At 36.8% G+C, this 16,772-nt stretch overlaps 1 protein-coding gene, 1 long non-coding RNA gene and 1 pseudogene across 2 annotated transcripts; 1 reads left to right on the forward strand and 2 right to left on the reverse strand.

Moving 5' to 3' along the window:
• The first annotated feature begins 4,511 nt into the window (after positions 1-4,511).
• Positions 4,512-8,829, forward strand: LOC117238157 (glutathione S-transferase-like). Its single transcript, XM_033502824.1, has 2 exons — positions 4,512-5,561; positions 8,675-8,829. The coding sequence occupies exons 1-2, from the start codon at positions 5,396-5,398 to the stop codon at positions 8,746-8,748; spliced, it is 240 nt and encodes a 79-aa protein (XP_033358715.1). The 5' UTR covers positions 4,512-5,395; the 3' UTR covers positions 8,749-8,829.
• On the reverse strand, positions 6,946-8,707 carry LOC117238160. The gene is made up of 3 exons (XR_004494127.1): positions 8,665-8,707; positions 7,243-7,537; positions 6,946-7,160 (listed from the first exon to the last, which is right to left on the reverse strand). It is a non-coding gene; the product is annotated as an uncharacterized LOC117238160 (long non-coding RNA).
• Positions 8,830-13,564: 4,735 nt separating the features above from the next.
• On the reverse strand, positions 13,565-15,816 carry LOC117238163 (annotated as a pseudogene).
• Between the last annotated feature and the right edge of the window lie 956 nt (positions 15,817-16,772).

A 16,772-nucleotide genomic window follows, 5' to 3' on the forward strand; every position in this document is an offset into this window, starting at 1 on the left:
TCTTGATAAAAGCTGTACAAACTTGCAGTCCTTTCCTTGTTTATAACGGGAAATTGAATACTTTGTAATTAAATTGTAGAAACAGAAGCAATAAAATGTTGCGTGGCCTGTCGCAATAACGTAACGAATCGATATAATGGTTGCCACAGATTAATTAATTAATATCAATCCCGCGATCCTCCATCGCAGCTGTCTTTATTTCCGCGTAGTTTGTATCGAATTCGTCGCGTTTCATCGTGAGAAATCTTCAGCCGTTCCAAAAGTTTCGTAAAGATTAATCCTTCATAATTGAAGAGCGGAAGTAGATAAAGTTGCCAGTATCGAAACTAAAGTTTTCTGGGAAACGACTGTTTATGAGAAATTGTTTGTTTATGGGAATGTTATTTATTAGAAAAATATAACGATACTTATTTATTACGCATATTATAATACTTTATATAATTTTACGATATCTCTATTCTATCGTTTCAAAGATCTGTTAATTAACGATAAAAAAAATATCTTCTTTATATCTTAAGAGAAGATATGTAAGTCCATTATGTAGTTTGCTTAAGAAGGTCAGTAGAGATTTTCTTATCTGATGGGATAATTGAGGCAGATTTATCTACGCGCATGTTCAAGCACGATGGAGGGAGTTTGCTGGCACATGGTGCACACAGTCTAATTTAGGGAACTAATCGTATAACATACATCATACACAACCTATATCACGTATGAAACGTTAAAAACTGTACGAATTATTATGATTACACTTCCCTTCATATTTAGTGATATTAACCTTCATACAAACAACCTCTTCAAGGAAAAACAAAATTCTTTTTCGAAAATGGCACTTCCAATTCTTCTTATTCTCACTATTTAATTGCTAGCCGTATCAAGTAACAACGAAAAAAATAATAATATCTAAACGTTAAGCAGGTCCATATTTTTGGGAATACAATTAAAAAAGTAAATCGTCGGTGGAATATTGTTTCACCTATCAAGAATTTTGGAAGATATAATTAGAAAGGTACAACCTGGGTAGAATATTGTACTCCTTATCGAGCGTTTTCGAAAATATAATTGAGAAAGTGGAATCTGGATAGAAAATTGTTTTACCTACGAAGCATCATAAAAAGTAAGTTTAATAAAACTATACCTTGGATATTTCATACATTTTTTCATATTATACGCATTCGTTAAAATTTTACACTCCCAAACATCCTGCTATACTTGCACAAAAAAGCGCAGTCTAGTAATATCCCCCTCACTGCTCCTCGCATTTTCTTTCTAATCATCTCTCGTTCGCTTTTCCTGATATTATTCTCAGCGTAAGTTCAGAGTGGCGGTTTTTAAACTCAGGAACGCGCGGCTGTTCGTTAAATGAAATATCAAACGTAAGAATTGCCGCAGTCTTAACGCGAGATAATTCATTTCGTGGCACAGAGCGCACGTCGTTGAATATTAATTCATATCTCATATAAGTTGCGAATAAAAAAAGCAGATAAAAGAGGACAAAAATCCGATAATTACCGCGAATCTTTACGCAATTTCAAGAAATACAAAAGAAATTTGTTTGTAAGCATGCTACTAAGTATTATTAGAAGTACTGTACTTTCGATATTTTACATATTCTTGCATACTTTCCACATTTTTCTGTATTTTTGTATCCTTAAACTTTCCGTAAACGCGTAAACGTCTGCGCTCTGACAATGACAAGGAAGATTCTACTGATAAAAATAAAGCATCGAATTTCACCGAACTCTCAGCAATGTAATTCTCAGATCATATAAATTAAAAAGAAAGAACAAAAGAAAATACAAATATATATATACGTAGCCACAAATCAATTTGGATCACGACAGATAAAATAGGTAGCAATAATGTCTCCACGAACATTATCATAATTTATTGGAATTTACATAAAAGCCAAAGAATGCTATTGTTTCAATGACACGGCGTTTTGTCGAGTTAGATAAATATGAATTGTGTGTTTGAACAAGTGTTCGGTCGTGTTTCACGCGACGAAAAAGGAAATCACAAGACAAGGTGTCGCCTCGTTGGAAGCAACAAATCGCAATACGAGGGTGGAAATTGGGTGACATCGGGAGGATTACGAGGGATGAGAAATCTGTCGAGAGCGTGAAAGGCTCGCGGTCACCGGGTTTCTCCAGTTCTGTCGCTTTTAACGCCGAGTTCTTCCGCTTCGAGGATAGAAGCTGCGAAATATCGAGGCCATTGTCCAAAGATTTTCAAGAATATCCGATGCAACGTCTTGACATTTACGAGAGCAAGTCTGATAAATTCTTATCTCTGGTCCATTCGTGGCCAATTTTTTAATACCCTCGTAACTTGTAACGACAAATAAAAATATTGGTACAGGCCAATTCTTTTTGGATAAAATCTTGTGTGAATTTACAAAAAATACGATTCTTCGTTTAATTTTTTTCCCTTATTGTCTTTACATATTTGGAGTTTAAACGCGTTATAAGTACGTTTTTTTTTTAACATGATTACGTAGAATTCTTATTCTGAATAAATTATTTGTTTCCGCTTCATAACTATTTCTAAATTACAGTGCATTTAATCTTGAAATGCACAGTAACATTTTATACTTTTTACGTTCTAAGGAATTTTCAGGATCGGTTAAAAATTAAATTACAGTAATGCTAATACTCAATATTAATGTCAGACGTGGATACTTCACTGTTTTGTATAATAATTTGTTATCTTGGCATCGATCAAGGTATTTAATATACAAAGCGTACAGATTAATAAGAATTTTAATTAATCCTTCTTCTATAGTATTCGCCGTTCTTTTCGAGCTCGTACCATTTCAAATAGACTTTCGAATAGATTTCAAAGATTTGTCTGTTCAAATAAAACGCGATCTTTTTTATTTCCCTATCAGTCGTCCCGTTACTGTTCCGTAGTTTCCAACAGATTGCAGATTCGTTTAAAAAACATTTGCAACGAAAAACAAACCCACTCGCAGAAATGTTATTCAATATCGCATTTATAACTTTCATAGACATCCTCCTCTCATTGCTATCATTGTAAACAGATTGAAACTTCGTTTGCAAACACTCGCAATTAAAAAAAAAAAAGAAGAATTAATCTTAAACAATTTTATCTTGTGTTTCATTTATAATTTTCATAATTGTCTTCCCGACGTTGTATCATTTTAAATGGCTTTTTTCTATCCATCTATGTTGCAGCGAGATCAACGGTCCTAATTACTAAATTGCACGATGTGTTCATACAAATTCACTTTTTATGAACGCGATGAAACGAAATGAAACCTAAGTAGAGATTTGTTTTCTCATCAAGTATAACGAGTTTTGTACTTTGGATAGATTGCCTCGTTGTGAGAAGGTCTTAATCGTTTATAATTGCGATTAAGTAATTACAATAAGTCATATTTTTAAGAAACGTTCTCACATGCTGTCACACACTCTAATTAGAAAAGGATCATGAAACATTCGGTTTATGATATTATTTGTTTGTAAATCTTCCTGCTTCCGGAAACTTTTTTAAATATGAAAATATTTATATACAAAATTAAATATTTTTTTCAATATCAACACTTCTTGCGTTTATGTTGTCCTAGTCAGAATTATATTATTTCGTGTATCCTGTTGCTTTTTATATGATAGTCCTCCTGTTGGTCACGGATTCGTTATCAAGCCTGAGGCCCCCGTCACTAGTGTAACTATCGACAATAAAGGTACCCCACGCGCGACCGGACGATGGAGAACTTCCACGCAGAACCGCTACCTCCCGCGAGCCCTCCCCGGGAGGGTGCCACGAGCTCGGACTCCGAGATTCAGATATATTATTATATATATTATATATACTATTGTATCTATATAATATATGTATTTATATCTATAAATATATGTATAAATATATCTATTTAAAAAAATAAAGTTGACCTTCATATATCGCCAATAATATCGCGTGCGTAAAAAGAAACTAATTACATTTAATTCTTTTTTTACATTTATTTATTTTTTATTATTATTTTTTTCACAACTAATTACATTTAATTATTACATTTACATACATTTAACTATTATTACATACATTTAATTATTATTTTTTTCATAATTATATCTCGTTTGAAATATTTTTCGACATAATTAATTGTTTCAAAAACACATATTCCAGCCTTCTAAATGATTTATTTTGCGTATTATACGAATTATTCCATCTATAAATAAATTGTTCTCTCTACACACAAACACGCACACAGTCTGTTAATTACACGAGTTAATTGTAACATTTTTCTCGATAAGTTGACAGAGCAAGGAAAATGAGCGACGAACATACCTACAAACTAATCTACTTCAATGCCCGTGGTCGTGCCGAACATATACGGTACATATTTGCATATACTGGCATCGAGTATACCGACGAGAGGATCCCCGAAGAACTCTGGCCTGAATACAAGGATTGTAAGCGTGAAGAATCGATTTTTACTTTCATCGTTCAACTCTCAGATATCTACCATTTACTCAAACTTTTCTGTATATAAAACTTTCGTTTCACGTGCAGGCTAAACTTACTTAAAGTAAAATTTCATACGGAATAAAGTCGAACTTTTCATTAAGTTTTGCTTCCGTAATATCGTGTTTATCGAATACCAACTTAATTCACTTACGATTCTCGAATTTTTGTGTTTCAATCTTTATTGTTTTCAATGAATCGAAGCATTTCGAATATTTTGAGAAAACCGTAAATAGGTGACTTAAAATAGGAATACAAAAATACTTCTACGTTTCTCGTTAATTTAAAAACTTTTTAGGACTTGTCGGAAAAAAAGGATAAAAAATTGAAATCAGTTCGGAAATGAACAAGAACATAGCTAAAAAGTCGAAAGAACAAAGCAGACATAAAATTCGATCTTCCGTTGCGACATTTCTATCGTAAATAGTATAATAAAAGTTTTACGCAGCATAGTCTTCGATATAATCTTATATGTCGCTTGCAGATAGAGAAACAAAAAATCAACGTAAGTCTGTAAATCAATCCTGTCGGTGTAAAACACAAAATTACGTTCGCAAGAGACATTCGATTTATATTCCTTGCATTTCAATTTTCATTACAAGAACCGTGTACATTTTCTAATATTTTTTCCGTGTCTGGTATTATCTTTTATCCTTGATTTTAAAAACTTTAGGTTCTTCCCAACAGTCAAAAACACGCGATACCCTGTCCATCGTAATCGTAAGAAAAGAAAAAAACGAGAAAGAAGACATTTCTGTATTTCTTTACTAGGCCATGTTGATTAAAACCGAAATGATTTCGATTCATCTATTCACAAGAACGCAACGGCCTCGGAAGCTGTGTTGTGATTTCCTATCGATCGTTTCCCTCTACACAGTGTTCATGTGAGCCATGTTTGTTCTTAGCAATGCCTTATGAAAAGCTGCCTGTGCTGGAGGTAGACGGGAAACCGGTAGCGCAGGGTAACGCTGTGGCGCCATACTTGGCGAGGAAGTACGATCTAATGGGAAAGGACAAATGGGATGAGTTGATATGCGAAGTGCTCGTTGATACTCTTGAAGATTTGGAGCAAGGTGAGTAACTGATGAGATGACTTTGCATTTGTCTCACCACAGAGACAGACGTTCAAGAATTCATTGTGAAAAGACGAGTACAAACAAGATACGTATGTCTTTCCGTTAAGCGAATGTTACAGTTTGTTTGCAAAAGTCAGTTTTTAGATTATAGAATCGTAGATAGAATTTAGAGGATAGAAACTTTTAGTAGTCACTTTTAGTTTAGTAAAGTCTTATCGACAATAAGCAGACTACGTTATGATACAACGATTCCAACTGAAGATTTCTATCGACATCGCGAATTCGATGGCTTCCAAATTTTCTTCTCTGCGATCTCAAACGCTCAACTCGAAAGAATCTTTTAGATCCCCCGACAAACACTCGACTCAGGTTATCTATTATCGTAATCTTCCTACGGGATTTTTTTTAACTGCGTTGCGTTAACGAATAACGGGATAACATCACGTTTCTCTCAACGCCTTTCAACGTTCTACAACTTTTATTCTTTGCAAATCCCTGTCTCTATATGATAAACGCTGGTTATCCGCGGAAGGAGCGAGGACAACGAAGTGTTACTCAATGATCAAAGACAGGAAGATCCTGGTACGCGATAACGTTACTAATTTCCAATTACGATATGTGTGATTACGTAACATCTGCTGTCTGCATAATGCGTTAACGATCCGCGCGTTGATCGCATAAATATAAATCGAAGGGAATGGAATCGCTCGAAACTCATGCAACTATCCGCAGGTGTTTAAAATCGTGTTTTTACACCGCCAACGTAACGTCACGCCAGTCGAATCGAAAAATTATTACTAGACAGAGAAGGTGAACAAAAAACGAGGTAAATAGGCTACCGATTGAATAATATCATAACGATCGTATCTCTGGTTTTTGCTCGTCTTTTATATTTGTTTCAAATGTATAAAATATAATCGTATCGATATCGTCCACGATTAAAGCCATCCATCCGCCATCGACGAGGAACGAACGATTATATTTTATCATTTATGCGAATCCTTCTCTTCTCTTCTTTCTCTATTTACTCCCCTCGCCTTGCTTCGTACCGCCGATGATTCACAATTCGATGCACCTGAACAGCTGGAACGTCGCAGATTTTTCCGTACGATAACAAACGTGTTTTTGATGGCCTGCTTTAAACCGTGACGATCGCCATGACGTGCATCAATTGTCGAATGATGTAGTGCGACGATACTCCTACGCAACTTTTTTTTACGCTGTTTTTTCCTCTATTTTTTCTTCCTGTGTCTTATCACATGATCATGAGATACCTGTATAGAAGATGCAAAGAGTCTGTGAAGAATTTACAGATATTTAAGATTATCATAATGATCAAGCAAAAGCTAAGACGCAAAATATTGCTCAAGATGTAATTATGTAATATTTACTCAATTTTTAGAAGACTGTTTATATCTTGTTGTTATTCTTGATATGGAGATAAATATAGTATACTTTATTAAGACCTAGATAAAAGACTTTTTTCTCGTTTCTCTTCTCTTACTTAATCACTAAGAGTTATATAACGTTTATTCGATAATTCTGCTTCTCCTGACCTTTCCACAAATGGTTGTTTATATCTCGACATTCTTGGTACTTTTAATCAAATTTTAATAACAGTACTTTACTCGTCAGAAGTAAATAAAAAAGCTCTAAGTAGAAGCAAGGATTTACTTACCTTTCCTTTCTCGAATCTCAGTTAGCAATGTTGTTCCTCTTGAAAGATTTTCCAAGTTTCCAAGACAATTTCCACGCTGGTAACATTGTATATATTTCAAGTATCGTGAACCACAGGAACTTGTTGAGGCAATATTGAAGAAAGCAAAGAGAATGAAGAAATTGTAGGAACTGTGAGAGGCTACTCCTTCTTTCACAACTTATTTTCTCTTCGTTTGGGGGAAAAACACAAATGAACGTAACGGTTGGTTTCATATACGTTTCAGATATCTGCTACTATCGCATGGAGGAGAATCCTGAAAAGAAGGAAGCGAGGAAGAATCAACTTTTGAACGAAACAATACCATTTTACTTGACTAAATTCGACCAGATTATTGGCGAAAATGAAGGATATATCATTCCTTCTACCGTAAGATTTTTTATCCAAATTTAATGTTACAATTTTTAGTCTTTGTGCAAACTGTGCCATGTTGTCCATAAAAAATTATTGAAACTTTGTTGCGACAAGACAGCTTTAATTGTTGAGAGTAGAGTGTATCTTTAAAATTCACTCCTGTTAGTTTATGTACAAATGAATTTGCCAAGATTTTCAGCTTTTAGATAATTATTCATGTATCTTCCTCATCAAGTTTGATAGAAATTATTACTATCGTAATCAAAGCAAAGATTAAGATATGTAAAATCATTTCTCTGGATATGACACTCTTGTTTAATGAGTGATAAATGATACCATTCGAAATATCATATTTATATAATATATAATGATACTTATAAGTGTAATCACTCAAGTACAGATATCTGAATTTTTCTCACTGTCACTGACATAGATACGTATTATCGTTCCTTAGATTACTTGACCAGTTTATTTCTTTCATCACTGTGTTATTATATAATAATAATAAATAGTCACATTAAATTAATTTAGTATGATTATGTTGTTTAATAATACGTGTTTCATTGCAAAATATTTAGCGATTGAAGGGCTCATAGGAAACATGAAAGTGAAAGAATACTAGAATCTAGAGTTTACGATTTCAATTTCTTTAACGAGATATTTATCATATTACACAATTCCTGTAAATGTATTTGTAATTATATCGCCGAAGAATTGTATTTAATTAAGCTATGAAGTCGTGGAATCGTGAGGATTATTTTTATAGAACTGTCTAATTTCCATTCGATATTGATTCAGGATACACATTACTCTTTTTTACATAATACCAGTTTTGTCATTTTTAATTAACAAATACCACCAAAGGTTGAAGTTTCTAAAATTATCCATTAAATTCTGACAATAAAATAAAAATCCAAATTCTTCCTAAAAAGCTAGTGATCTTTAGTTAAGAGTTCGATTTTTCACATTTTTCAAGGTAAATTAAAAAAATTGTTTAATAGAGGAGGTACAAAATAAATATATACAAACCTTTTTTCAGACGACATGGGCGGACTTCGCCTTTGCAACGGCCCTGGAAAATTTGGAGTATATGTTTGGGGGACGAGCTTTTGAAAAATATCCTGCTCTTCAAGCATTGAAGAAAAGGATTCACAGAATACCGGCCATTGCTGATTGGCTAGGGGACCATCCTGCCAACTACAAAGGCTGCCCAGCATGTAAAACACTATACACGAACAGATACCCTAAGCTCAGAGCAAAAGAGGTATCCAACCAAACATCCAGCCCGCCGAAATTCACGACTACCCCAACCCCCTCAACCAACCAAACATCCAGTCCTACCAAATTCATCTCCACCTCAACCTCCTATGCCCAAGCAGTACAAGGCATCCAAAATAACCCGAACAGCCAAAGGAATCTTCCCCAAAACAGTGTCCCCAACCCACCTAACACAGACAACTCCTCAAGGCTTGAAAAGCTAATAGAGAAACAATCAGAGCAAATAAATCACTTGCTATCGCTACTAACACTCATCGTGGAAAAATTAGCACGCCCCGACTCAAAATAAAACCAAGGCGCATAGCACTGTGGAACGCCAACGGTCTAGCGCAACACAAACTTGAACTAGAACTCTTCTTAAAACACCAGCAAATCGACGTAATGCTCGTATCGGAAACCCACTTCACCGACAAGAGCCACCTGAAAATAAATGATTACAAATTCTACCATACCCAACACCAGCGGAAAAGCCCACGGTAGCACCGGAATAATAATCAAAGCAAGTATTAAGCACTACGAACTTCCATCATTCCAGAAAGACTACCTCCAAGCAACAAACGTAGCAATAGAAGACTGTCATGGCTCAATCACCACCTCAGCAGTATACTGCCCTCCCAGACACTCCATCGCCAAAGAAGACTTTGATAACTTCCTGGACACCCTGGGCAATAGATTCATAGTTGGAGGAGACTATAACGCCAAGCACATCCAATGGGGCAGCAGACTGGTTACAGCAAGAGGCAAAAACCTCTTAAACAGCATAAGAAACAACAACCTCAACTACCTCACCACATACGAACCCACATACTGGCCCACTGACACCAACAAAATACCCGACCTTCTCGACTTCTTCATAACTAAAAATATCCCATCAAGACACGTCCAGATCAACTCCTCGGCTGATCTCTCCTCTGATCATTCTCCCGTGATAGCAACAGTCAGTTCAACAATCATCGAGAATACACCTAATGGCTCCATTCACAACCAACACACCAACTGGCAGCTCTTCAGAGAAGTCTTTACACACTCAACCTCAGCCTTCACCCCACTAAAAACAAAGGAAGATATCGAAGCAGCCACGGAATACTTAAACACGAGCATAATAAACGCAATCCGCCTCTCCACACCGACAAAGCCATCTAACAGCAAACAAGAATATCCCCAATACATACTAAAAAAAATAGCAGAAAAACGAAGACTAAGAAGAGTATGGCAGACCCATAGAACACCGGAGGACAAACGCAAACTTAACAACGCAACTAGAAAGCTATCCAGAACCTTAAGAAACTATAAAAACGACTGTTTCCATAAATACCTCGTCAGCTTATCCCCCACAGCCGACGCCAACTACTCACTATGGAAGGCCTCCAGGAAACTCACACGCCCCCCACAAATAATCCCACCTATCCGCCGCCCGCAAGGCGGATGGGCGCGAAGCCCTATAGAAAAAGCCGACCTGTTTGCAAAACACTTGTCAAAAGTATTCAAACCCCATTCCCCCCAAGCCGCCGCGGACGTTACTGAATACCTGCACACCCCCTTCCAAATGTCCCCTCCTATCGAACCCTTCTCCGCTGCTGAGACTATAGAAACAATCAGTCGCCTAAACCCCAAGAAAGCAGCAGGACACGACCTAATAGGCAATAGAGCAATCAAGGAACTTCCCATAAAAGGGATAGCACTCATCACATCGATTTTTAATGCTATCCTTCGCCTGGAACACTATCCTAAGGCTTGGAAAATCTCATTGATTACCCTCATCCCTAAACCCGGTAAACCGATATACGAAACCTGCTCCTATCGCCCAATCAGTCTTTTACCTACCCTGTCCAAACTATTCGAGAAGATGCTCACGAACCGACTCCTTCCAATCCTAGAGAACTTGAAAACACTCCCAGATCACCAATTCGGCTTCCGAAAACATCATTCTACAGTAGAGCAAATCCACCGCCTAACTCATACGATCAGCCAAACACTCGAAAAGAAAAAATATTGCTCAGCGGTCTTCCTAGACATCCAACAGGCATTCGATAAAGTATGGCATGAAGGGCTACTATACTAACTTAAAAAGATCCTACCCCACCCCTACTACTCCATCCTAAAATCTTACCTAACCAATAGGCAATTCATAGTTAAATACCTAGACGCCACTTCCGCAACATTCCCAATAGAAGCCGGCATACCCCAAGGTAGTGTCCTCGGACCCCTACTGTACTCCATCTACACTGCCGACCTACCTATATCAAACGATATAACAATAGCGACATTTGCAGACGACACAGCGCTATTAGCTTCCCACGCAGACCCGGTAATAGCCTCATCCACTCTCCAGCGATGTCTCGACTCCATGGAAAAGTGGTTTCACAAATGGGGCTTCAAAGTCAACGAAAAGAAATCCTCACATGTAACCTTCACGCTCCGAAAACAAACCTGCCCCCAGATCACCATCAACAATGCAACAGTTCCTAGCAGAGACACAGTCCGATACCTGGGCATGACCCTGGACAGGAGACTAACGTGGAAGACACACATCTCAGATAAAAGGAAGCAACTAAAGGACAAACTAAAAAAACTCTATTGTAAACTAAATGTACAGAATAAAATTACCCTCTACAAGACCGTAATAAAACCTGTCTGGACCTACGGAATCCAACTATGGGGAAGAGCAAGTAACTCCAACATTGAAATACTCCAACGCTTTCAATCGAAAACGCTAAGATCCCTAATTGACGCACCTTGGTATGTAACCAATGAAACAATACACCGCGACCTGAAGATACCCACCGTCAAAGAGGAAATAGCAAAATATAGCGACAGATACAGCAAAAGAATCAACGAACACCGAAACCCCCTAATCACTGGACTACTCGATACGACGGACCAGACTCCCAGGCTGAAGAGGCACTACCCGCTAGACCTAAACGTCAGATTCATTTAATTATCCAAATTAAGCATATGCACTTACTTATAATACTTATAAATTATACCTATCTATAATAAGTATTAACTTATTGTAAATAAACAGCCATGTCACTGCGCCACGCCAGAAAAATTACTGAAAATTCTCAACGCGAGATTTGATTGTAATTTCGACAAATAAATAAAAAAAAAAAAAAAAGTTTTCCTGTGATCGTTTTTCCTAAACTTCTCCATTTATTCTGTTCTTCTTTGAGTTTTGGTATCTGGCTATCCTTTTCTTTAAAATATTTAATTTTGTCAGAAAGCTCTCCTTCCGCCAATTGTTCTGTCGTACATTTCCTGTAGATAATAAAATTTGTATATCTTCAATTTTTTCTTCCTCTGGTGGTGTTGGAGCTGTAAGTTCATCCGCTAAATCTCTTGCCGCTGCTTCCAAAATAGGTGAATATTCAACTGGATGCTTGTAAACTTTTTTTTGCGAGTGATTCATCGAAAGCTGTCAGATCTTCCAAATTAATTTCTATCCATGATTGACCCAAATTATAATTACGTTTTAAAATATCTCTATATTTTTGTAATTGGAGTTTCCCTCGTGGAATTGTGTAATAAATTCCATAAACTTCTTCTTCGAATGTTGAAAATTAGTTCGCGTCTCATTAAATTCACCTATCGAGAAGTTATCGAAAAAGAATATTCCTGGGTCATCAAACCCTTCCATTATAACTTGATTTTTCTTTTTTCTTTCTTTCTTTCTCTCTTTTTTTTCTAAAGTAAATCACATTTATCATCTGGTATATTTTTTGCGGTAACTTCTGTCTGTACATTTTCTTCTTTTCCCTTACTCCTCTTTCTCTTTCTAATGAATTCTTTTTATTCCGTAAAATAGTTTTTGTATATTCAATTTTGTTAAGTATAATCCTTATTTCTGATAACTTACTTTCATTAAATAATTCTTGTGAATCTTCTACTACATCTTCCATATCATTTTGAGTGCGGCTTCTACCTTCAGTAAATTTAATATCTTGAACCGTATCATTAATTTCAATAGCTCTTTCGGTATCAAGTAAATCGCACTTATTATTTAATATACCTTTTGAATTGACTTCTGTCTCTGCAGTTTCTTCTTTTGTATCTTCTTCGAGTTTTCTTTGTTCTTCTAATCCACCCTTCTCATTTTGTAGGATCTTCCTTGTATCTTCATCTTTTTTAACTTCGACTTTATCCGATCTCCTAGGTCTGCCTCTATGTTTCGCTTCATCAGTTGCTATTACACCCGTTACTGCATTATCATTTTCTACAGATTTATACCTATCGCTATCACTAGCTGTGTTCGTTAAAAGAACTTCCCTTCGTTGACGAGTATCAGTTGTTTCGTTTTCACTATCTGAAATTGATTTTTGTTTAACACCTCTTTTTTCTTCTTTGGCAAATTTATTTTCTACATTTTCCGATGCCTTTTGTTTATTAATTATTTCAGACTTGTCTTCGATTAATTTCGTCTTTAAAGCGCTTCGCAAAATTTTATTTGTGTTTGATTGTCTGGTTTGATTATAAACAATTTCTTCAAATTTTGGCGAAGTAGCAGGCTTTGCAGCAACATTATAACGACTGCTCCGTTTACTACTATCTAACATAGATGGAGATGGATTCTTGTCATCTTTATTCTCTAAAGACTTCTCTAAATTTCTCGACATAAGATCTGCTGAAATTTTTGATTCTGTAGTATCACACGCATTTTTCGCTGTCATCATTTGGTCTTCTTCTATAAGCAAATGTTCATTATTGTAAGCATTATCTCTTGCTTTTTGTATGGATTCTAATGATATACTTTGTTCAACGTTGTCTATTGATTTTGTATCATTTTCAGCAGTTGATTTACTAACTGCTTCTAATTCCTTCGTTTCAATTTGGTTTTCTTTATTTGTATCGCCGTCCAAAATATTTCTCATTGAAATATTATCCTTCTTGTTATGATCTTTTTCTGCTTCTCCCAAACTTTTACTTTTTTTGTCAAACCATTCTTGTAAATTTTGAGTATCTTGTGACGAAGATGGTGACAAATCATTATATAACACTGCAATATCTTCTTTCCTTCGTTTCACAGACTCTTTCTGGTATTCTGTCGAGCTATTGACATCAAACATTAAGTCTGTTTTAATGAAAATATAATCCTGTGAAGCGGTGTCAATTGATACTTTCTTTTCATAAGAATTTTCTACATTAGACTGCAATTCTTTTGAAAATTCTTTCAAAACCATTTCTTCATTTCCTACAGTAACGTCTGTTTTCTCCAAGCTTTTGTTCAAATTATTAGAAACTAAACTACCCTGATAACTCCGACTAGTAGCTTCTTTAATAGTCTCCTTTAACAGTTTTCTTAACTCGATTTCGTCAATTGTTTTTCGTAGCAATTCGATTTTTTATCGAGGCGTTGACCCTCTTCTTTTGCTTGTTGGAAAATGTCCATGCTTCTTCGCAGTCGCGCGATTTGCTCCCGTAGTTGGTTTGTCATTTTAATACTTTGTTCGTCCCTACCAGTGCATGCTTTACCTTTCCACATCGTTTTAAATGTCGCTAACTCTTTGTCTGAGTCTTGTTCAAAGCTAGATAGTCTGCCTCTATATGTAAAATGAATCCAGCGTTTACCTTGATTTGTTAGCTTCCGTAGATGCTTCCAGTTCCAAAGGCCTTCTGGTTTCGTGGATTAAGAATTCGTCGCCGAGGATAACCGTAGTCCAAGTTAGTCCTTCCCGTAGGTATGAATGTCCTTGTTTTCCAGACGAAGCGATGTTTCACAATCCTGGGGTCTAGCGTCCGTAGATGCTTTATGAATATTTTCTTCCGGTTTCGTTGATAGTTACTTCGTTGTCGCGGATGTTGGCTGGGTGTTTGAAAATTTCTACATTGACTGGAGACATGTCCGATTTGGTTGCATTTGAAACATTTCAGTTGAGTTCTTTGGGTAAGTGGCGTTCGTTCAGCTTGCTGGAAGTTTCTTGGCATTGGTTTAGGTGTTCCTTGGAATCGGTTTTTGGCTCTCTCAATTGGTTGGTTCATTATTCTTCTTATTTTTTTGTTGCGTTCGATTTCCCTTATGACTAACTCCGCCTCGAAAGCTGCATCTTGTGCTTCTTGGAGATTCTTTGGTCTTGTAGTCGATGTGCGTATTTCTATTTTGGGTTTTAAATTTAGGACAAAAACTTTGGTCGCTCGTTCAGTTTCAAGATCTATGGCGACTGCTCGACGTACTGGATCGCGAATTTCGTGTTGAAGCGCGTATATCAGTTCGTTGAGGTTGTGTCGGAACCTCTTCACATAACTGTGTACCGATTCGTTAACGTTTTGTCGCGTGCGTTGCAATTTATCACGAGCTCCATTAGATGTAATATTCACGGATACAAATTTTCTGAGGCTTTCAAACAGGTCCTCGTAATTCTCGATTTCGGTGTGGCGGATACTGCGTTCCGCTTCTCCAATGATTCTTTGCGTTAGAATTAGTCGTAATAATATGCGTTTTTCTCGACATTCGGCTCGAGCTTCTCTTACCCGTTTAATAAACCCTTCTACTCCTATATCGTCTTGTCCATTGAGTATAGGGATAAAATCTAGGCAGGTTTTTGCATTGTACGTGGGGTTGTCACAACTTACTGCTCCTTCTTCACTGTCCATATCGTCCGTTTCGTTAGGTTTTACAGATGGTCGTTTTCTCTGAACATTGGTGGCATTAGATTCGTCCGTGGTAATAAAGGAGCCTAATTCAGTAGTAGCGTCATGTCCTAAATTTATTTTAGAGATATGTTTTCCTAATAGTTCTATCTCTGCTGCACGTTTTTTGTTTTCGCTATCGGCTACTCGTTGCGTTTTTTCTATACGTCGCGCAAGAAGTTCGATTTGCTCGAGTATGGCTCGAGTCAACTTATCCATAGCTCTGGTTATAGAAGCGATATCAATAGTCCCGATTTTGTCTTTTCGTGATGTGGACATGATTCTAATCGAGCTTATTGATTTTCTCATACGGTAATGTAAAAATGAATCCAGATTTCCAACTTACCGTAGTAGCTATTGCCGTTGAGGAGTCTCTGGGATGTTTGCTCTCTGGTTGGTTCTAGATTCCGAATCTTATTCGTAGGCTTGTTCTGCGCTGACTGTAGTCCTCTCGTCTAGTTTCACCGCAGTGGAACGTTGAAAAATGCTGCAGGGCTTTGTAGTAGCAAAGATTCGCAGTGGTCCGCTGATCCTTCAATCTTCAATGATGCGCGTACGCCGAAATCGTGATTTCGTTTACACTGAAGCGAATGGATCCTGGCAGGATCGCCAAAATGTCACGTAATTTTTAGGGTTGGTTGGTGGAAATAAAATATAGTTGAGTCGTAACACAACAATTAACTTTGTTTTAATCAACCTTTATTGTGAATTCATCAATCACAATGTAACATGCACTGAATTAGCATAAATCACAATTCACTCCAACCACGTTATGTAAGACTTAGTTACAACAATACATCAAGTACGCGACTTATAAGGGTAGAGACCGATATAGATATGTTGACTATTCTAAGGATACAGAATAAGTGAAGTTTTACTGACGATACTGTGTCTGAGGAAAGCTAGGGGTGGGTGTGTCTAAGGACACGGGACTATCGGATTTGTTGATGACAATTTTGGTTAAGGAAGTGAGGGCAGTAGACACCATCTCCGATTGGATAATAGGACGGTTGGTGGACCAGGAAGGGTTTTAGCCGCCCTCGCGAGAAAGTTGCCAACAGAACATACCAGATGTGGAGAAAACCAACTTTCTAAGCTAACACGTGGTAGACAATAAACGTAAAGGGAAATTTAAGACAGGAAATACTCGCTTGGTCCGAAGGACCTTAACTATAAAAATGCCAAGGCCCCTGGTGGGCACTTAAGACTATTGAGGGTGCGTGCCAAGGATATGC

The sequence above is a fragment of the Bombus vosnesenskii genome, unplaced genomic scaffold, assembly GCF_011952255.1.
Source record: "Bombus vosnesenskii isolate JDL3184/JDL3185 unplaced genomic scaffold, Bvos_JDL3184-5_v1.1 scf7180000013439, whole genome shotgun sequence".
Taxonomy (NCBI): Eukaryota; Metazoa; Arthropoda; class Insecta; order Hymenoptera; family Apidae; genus Bombus; species Bombus vosnesenskii.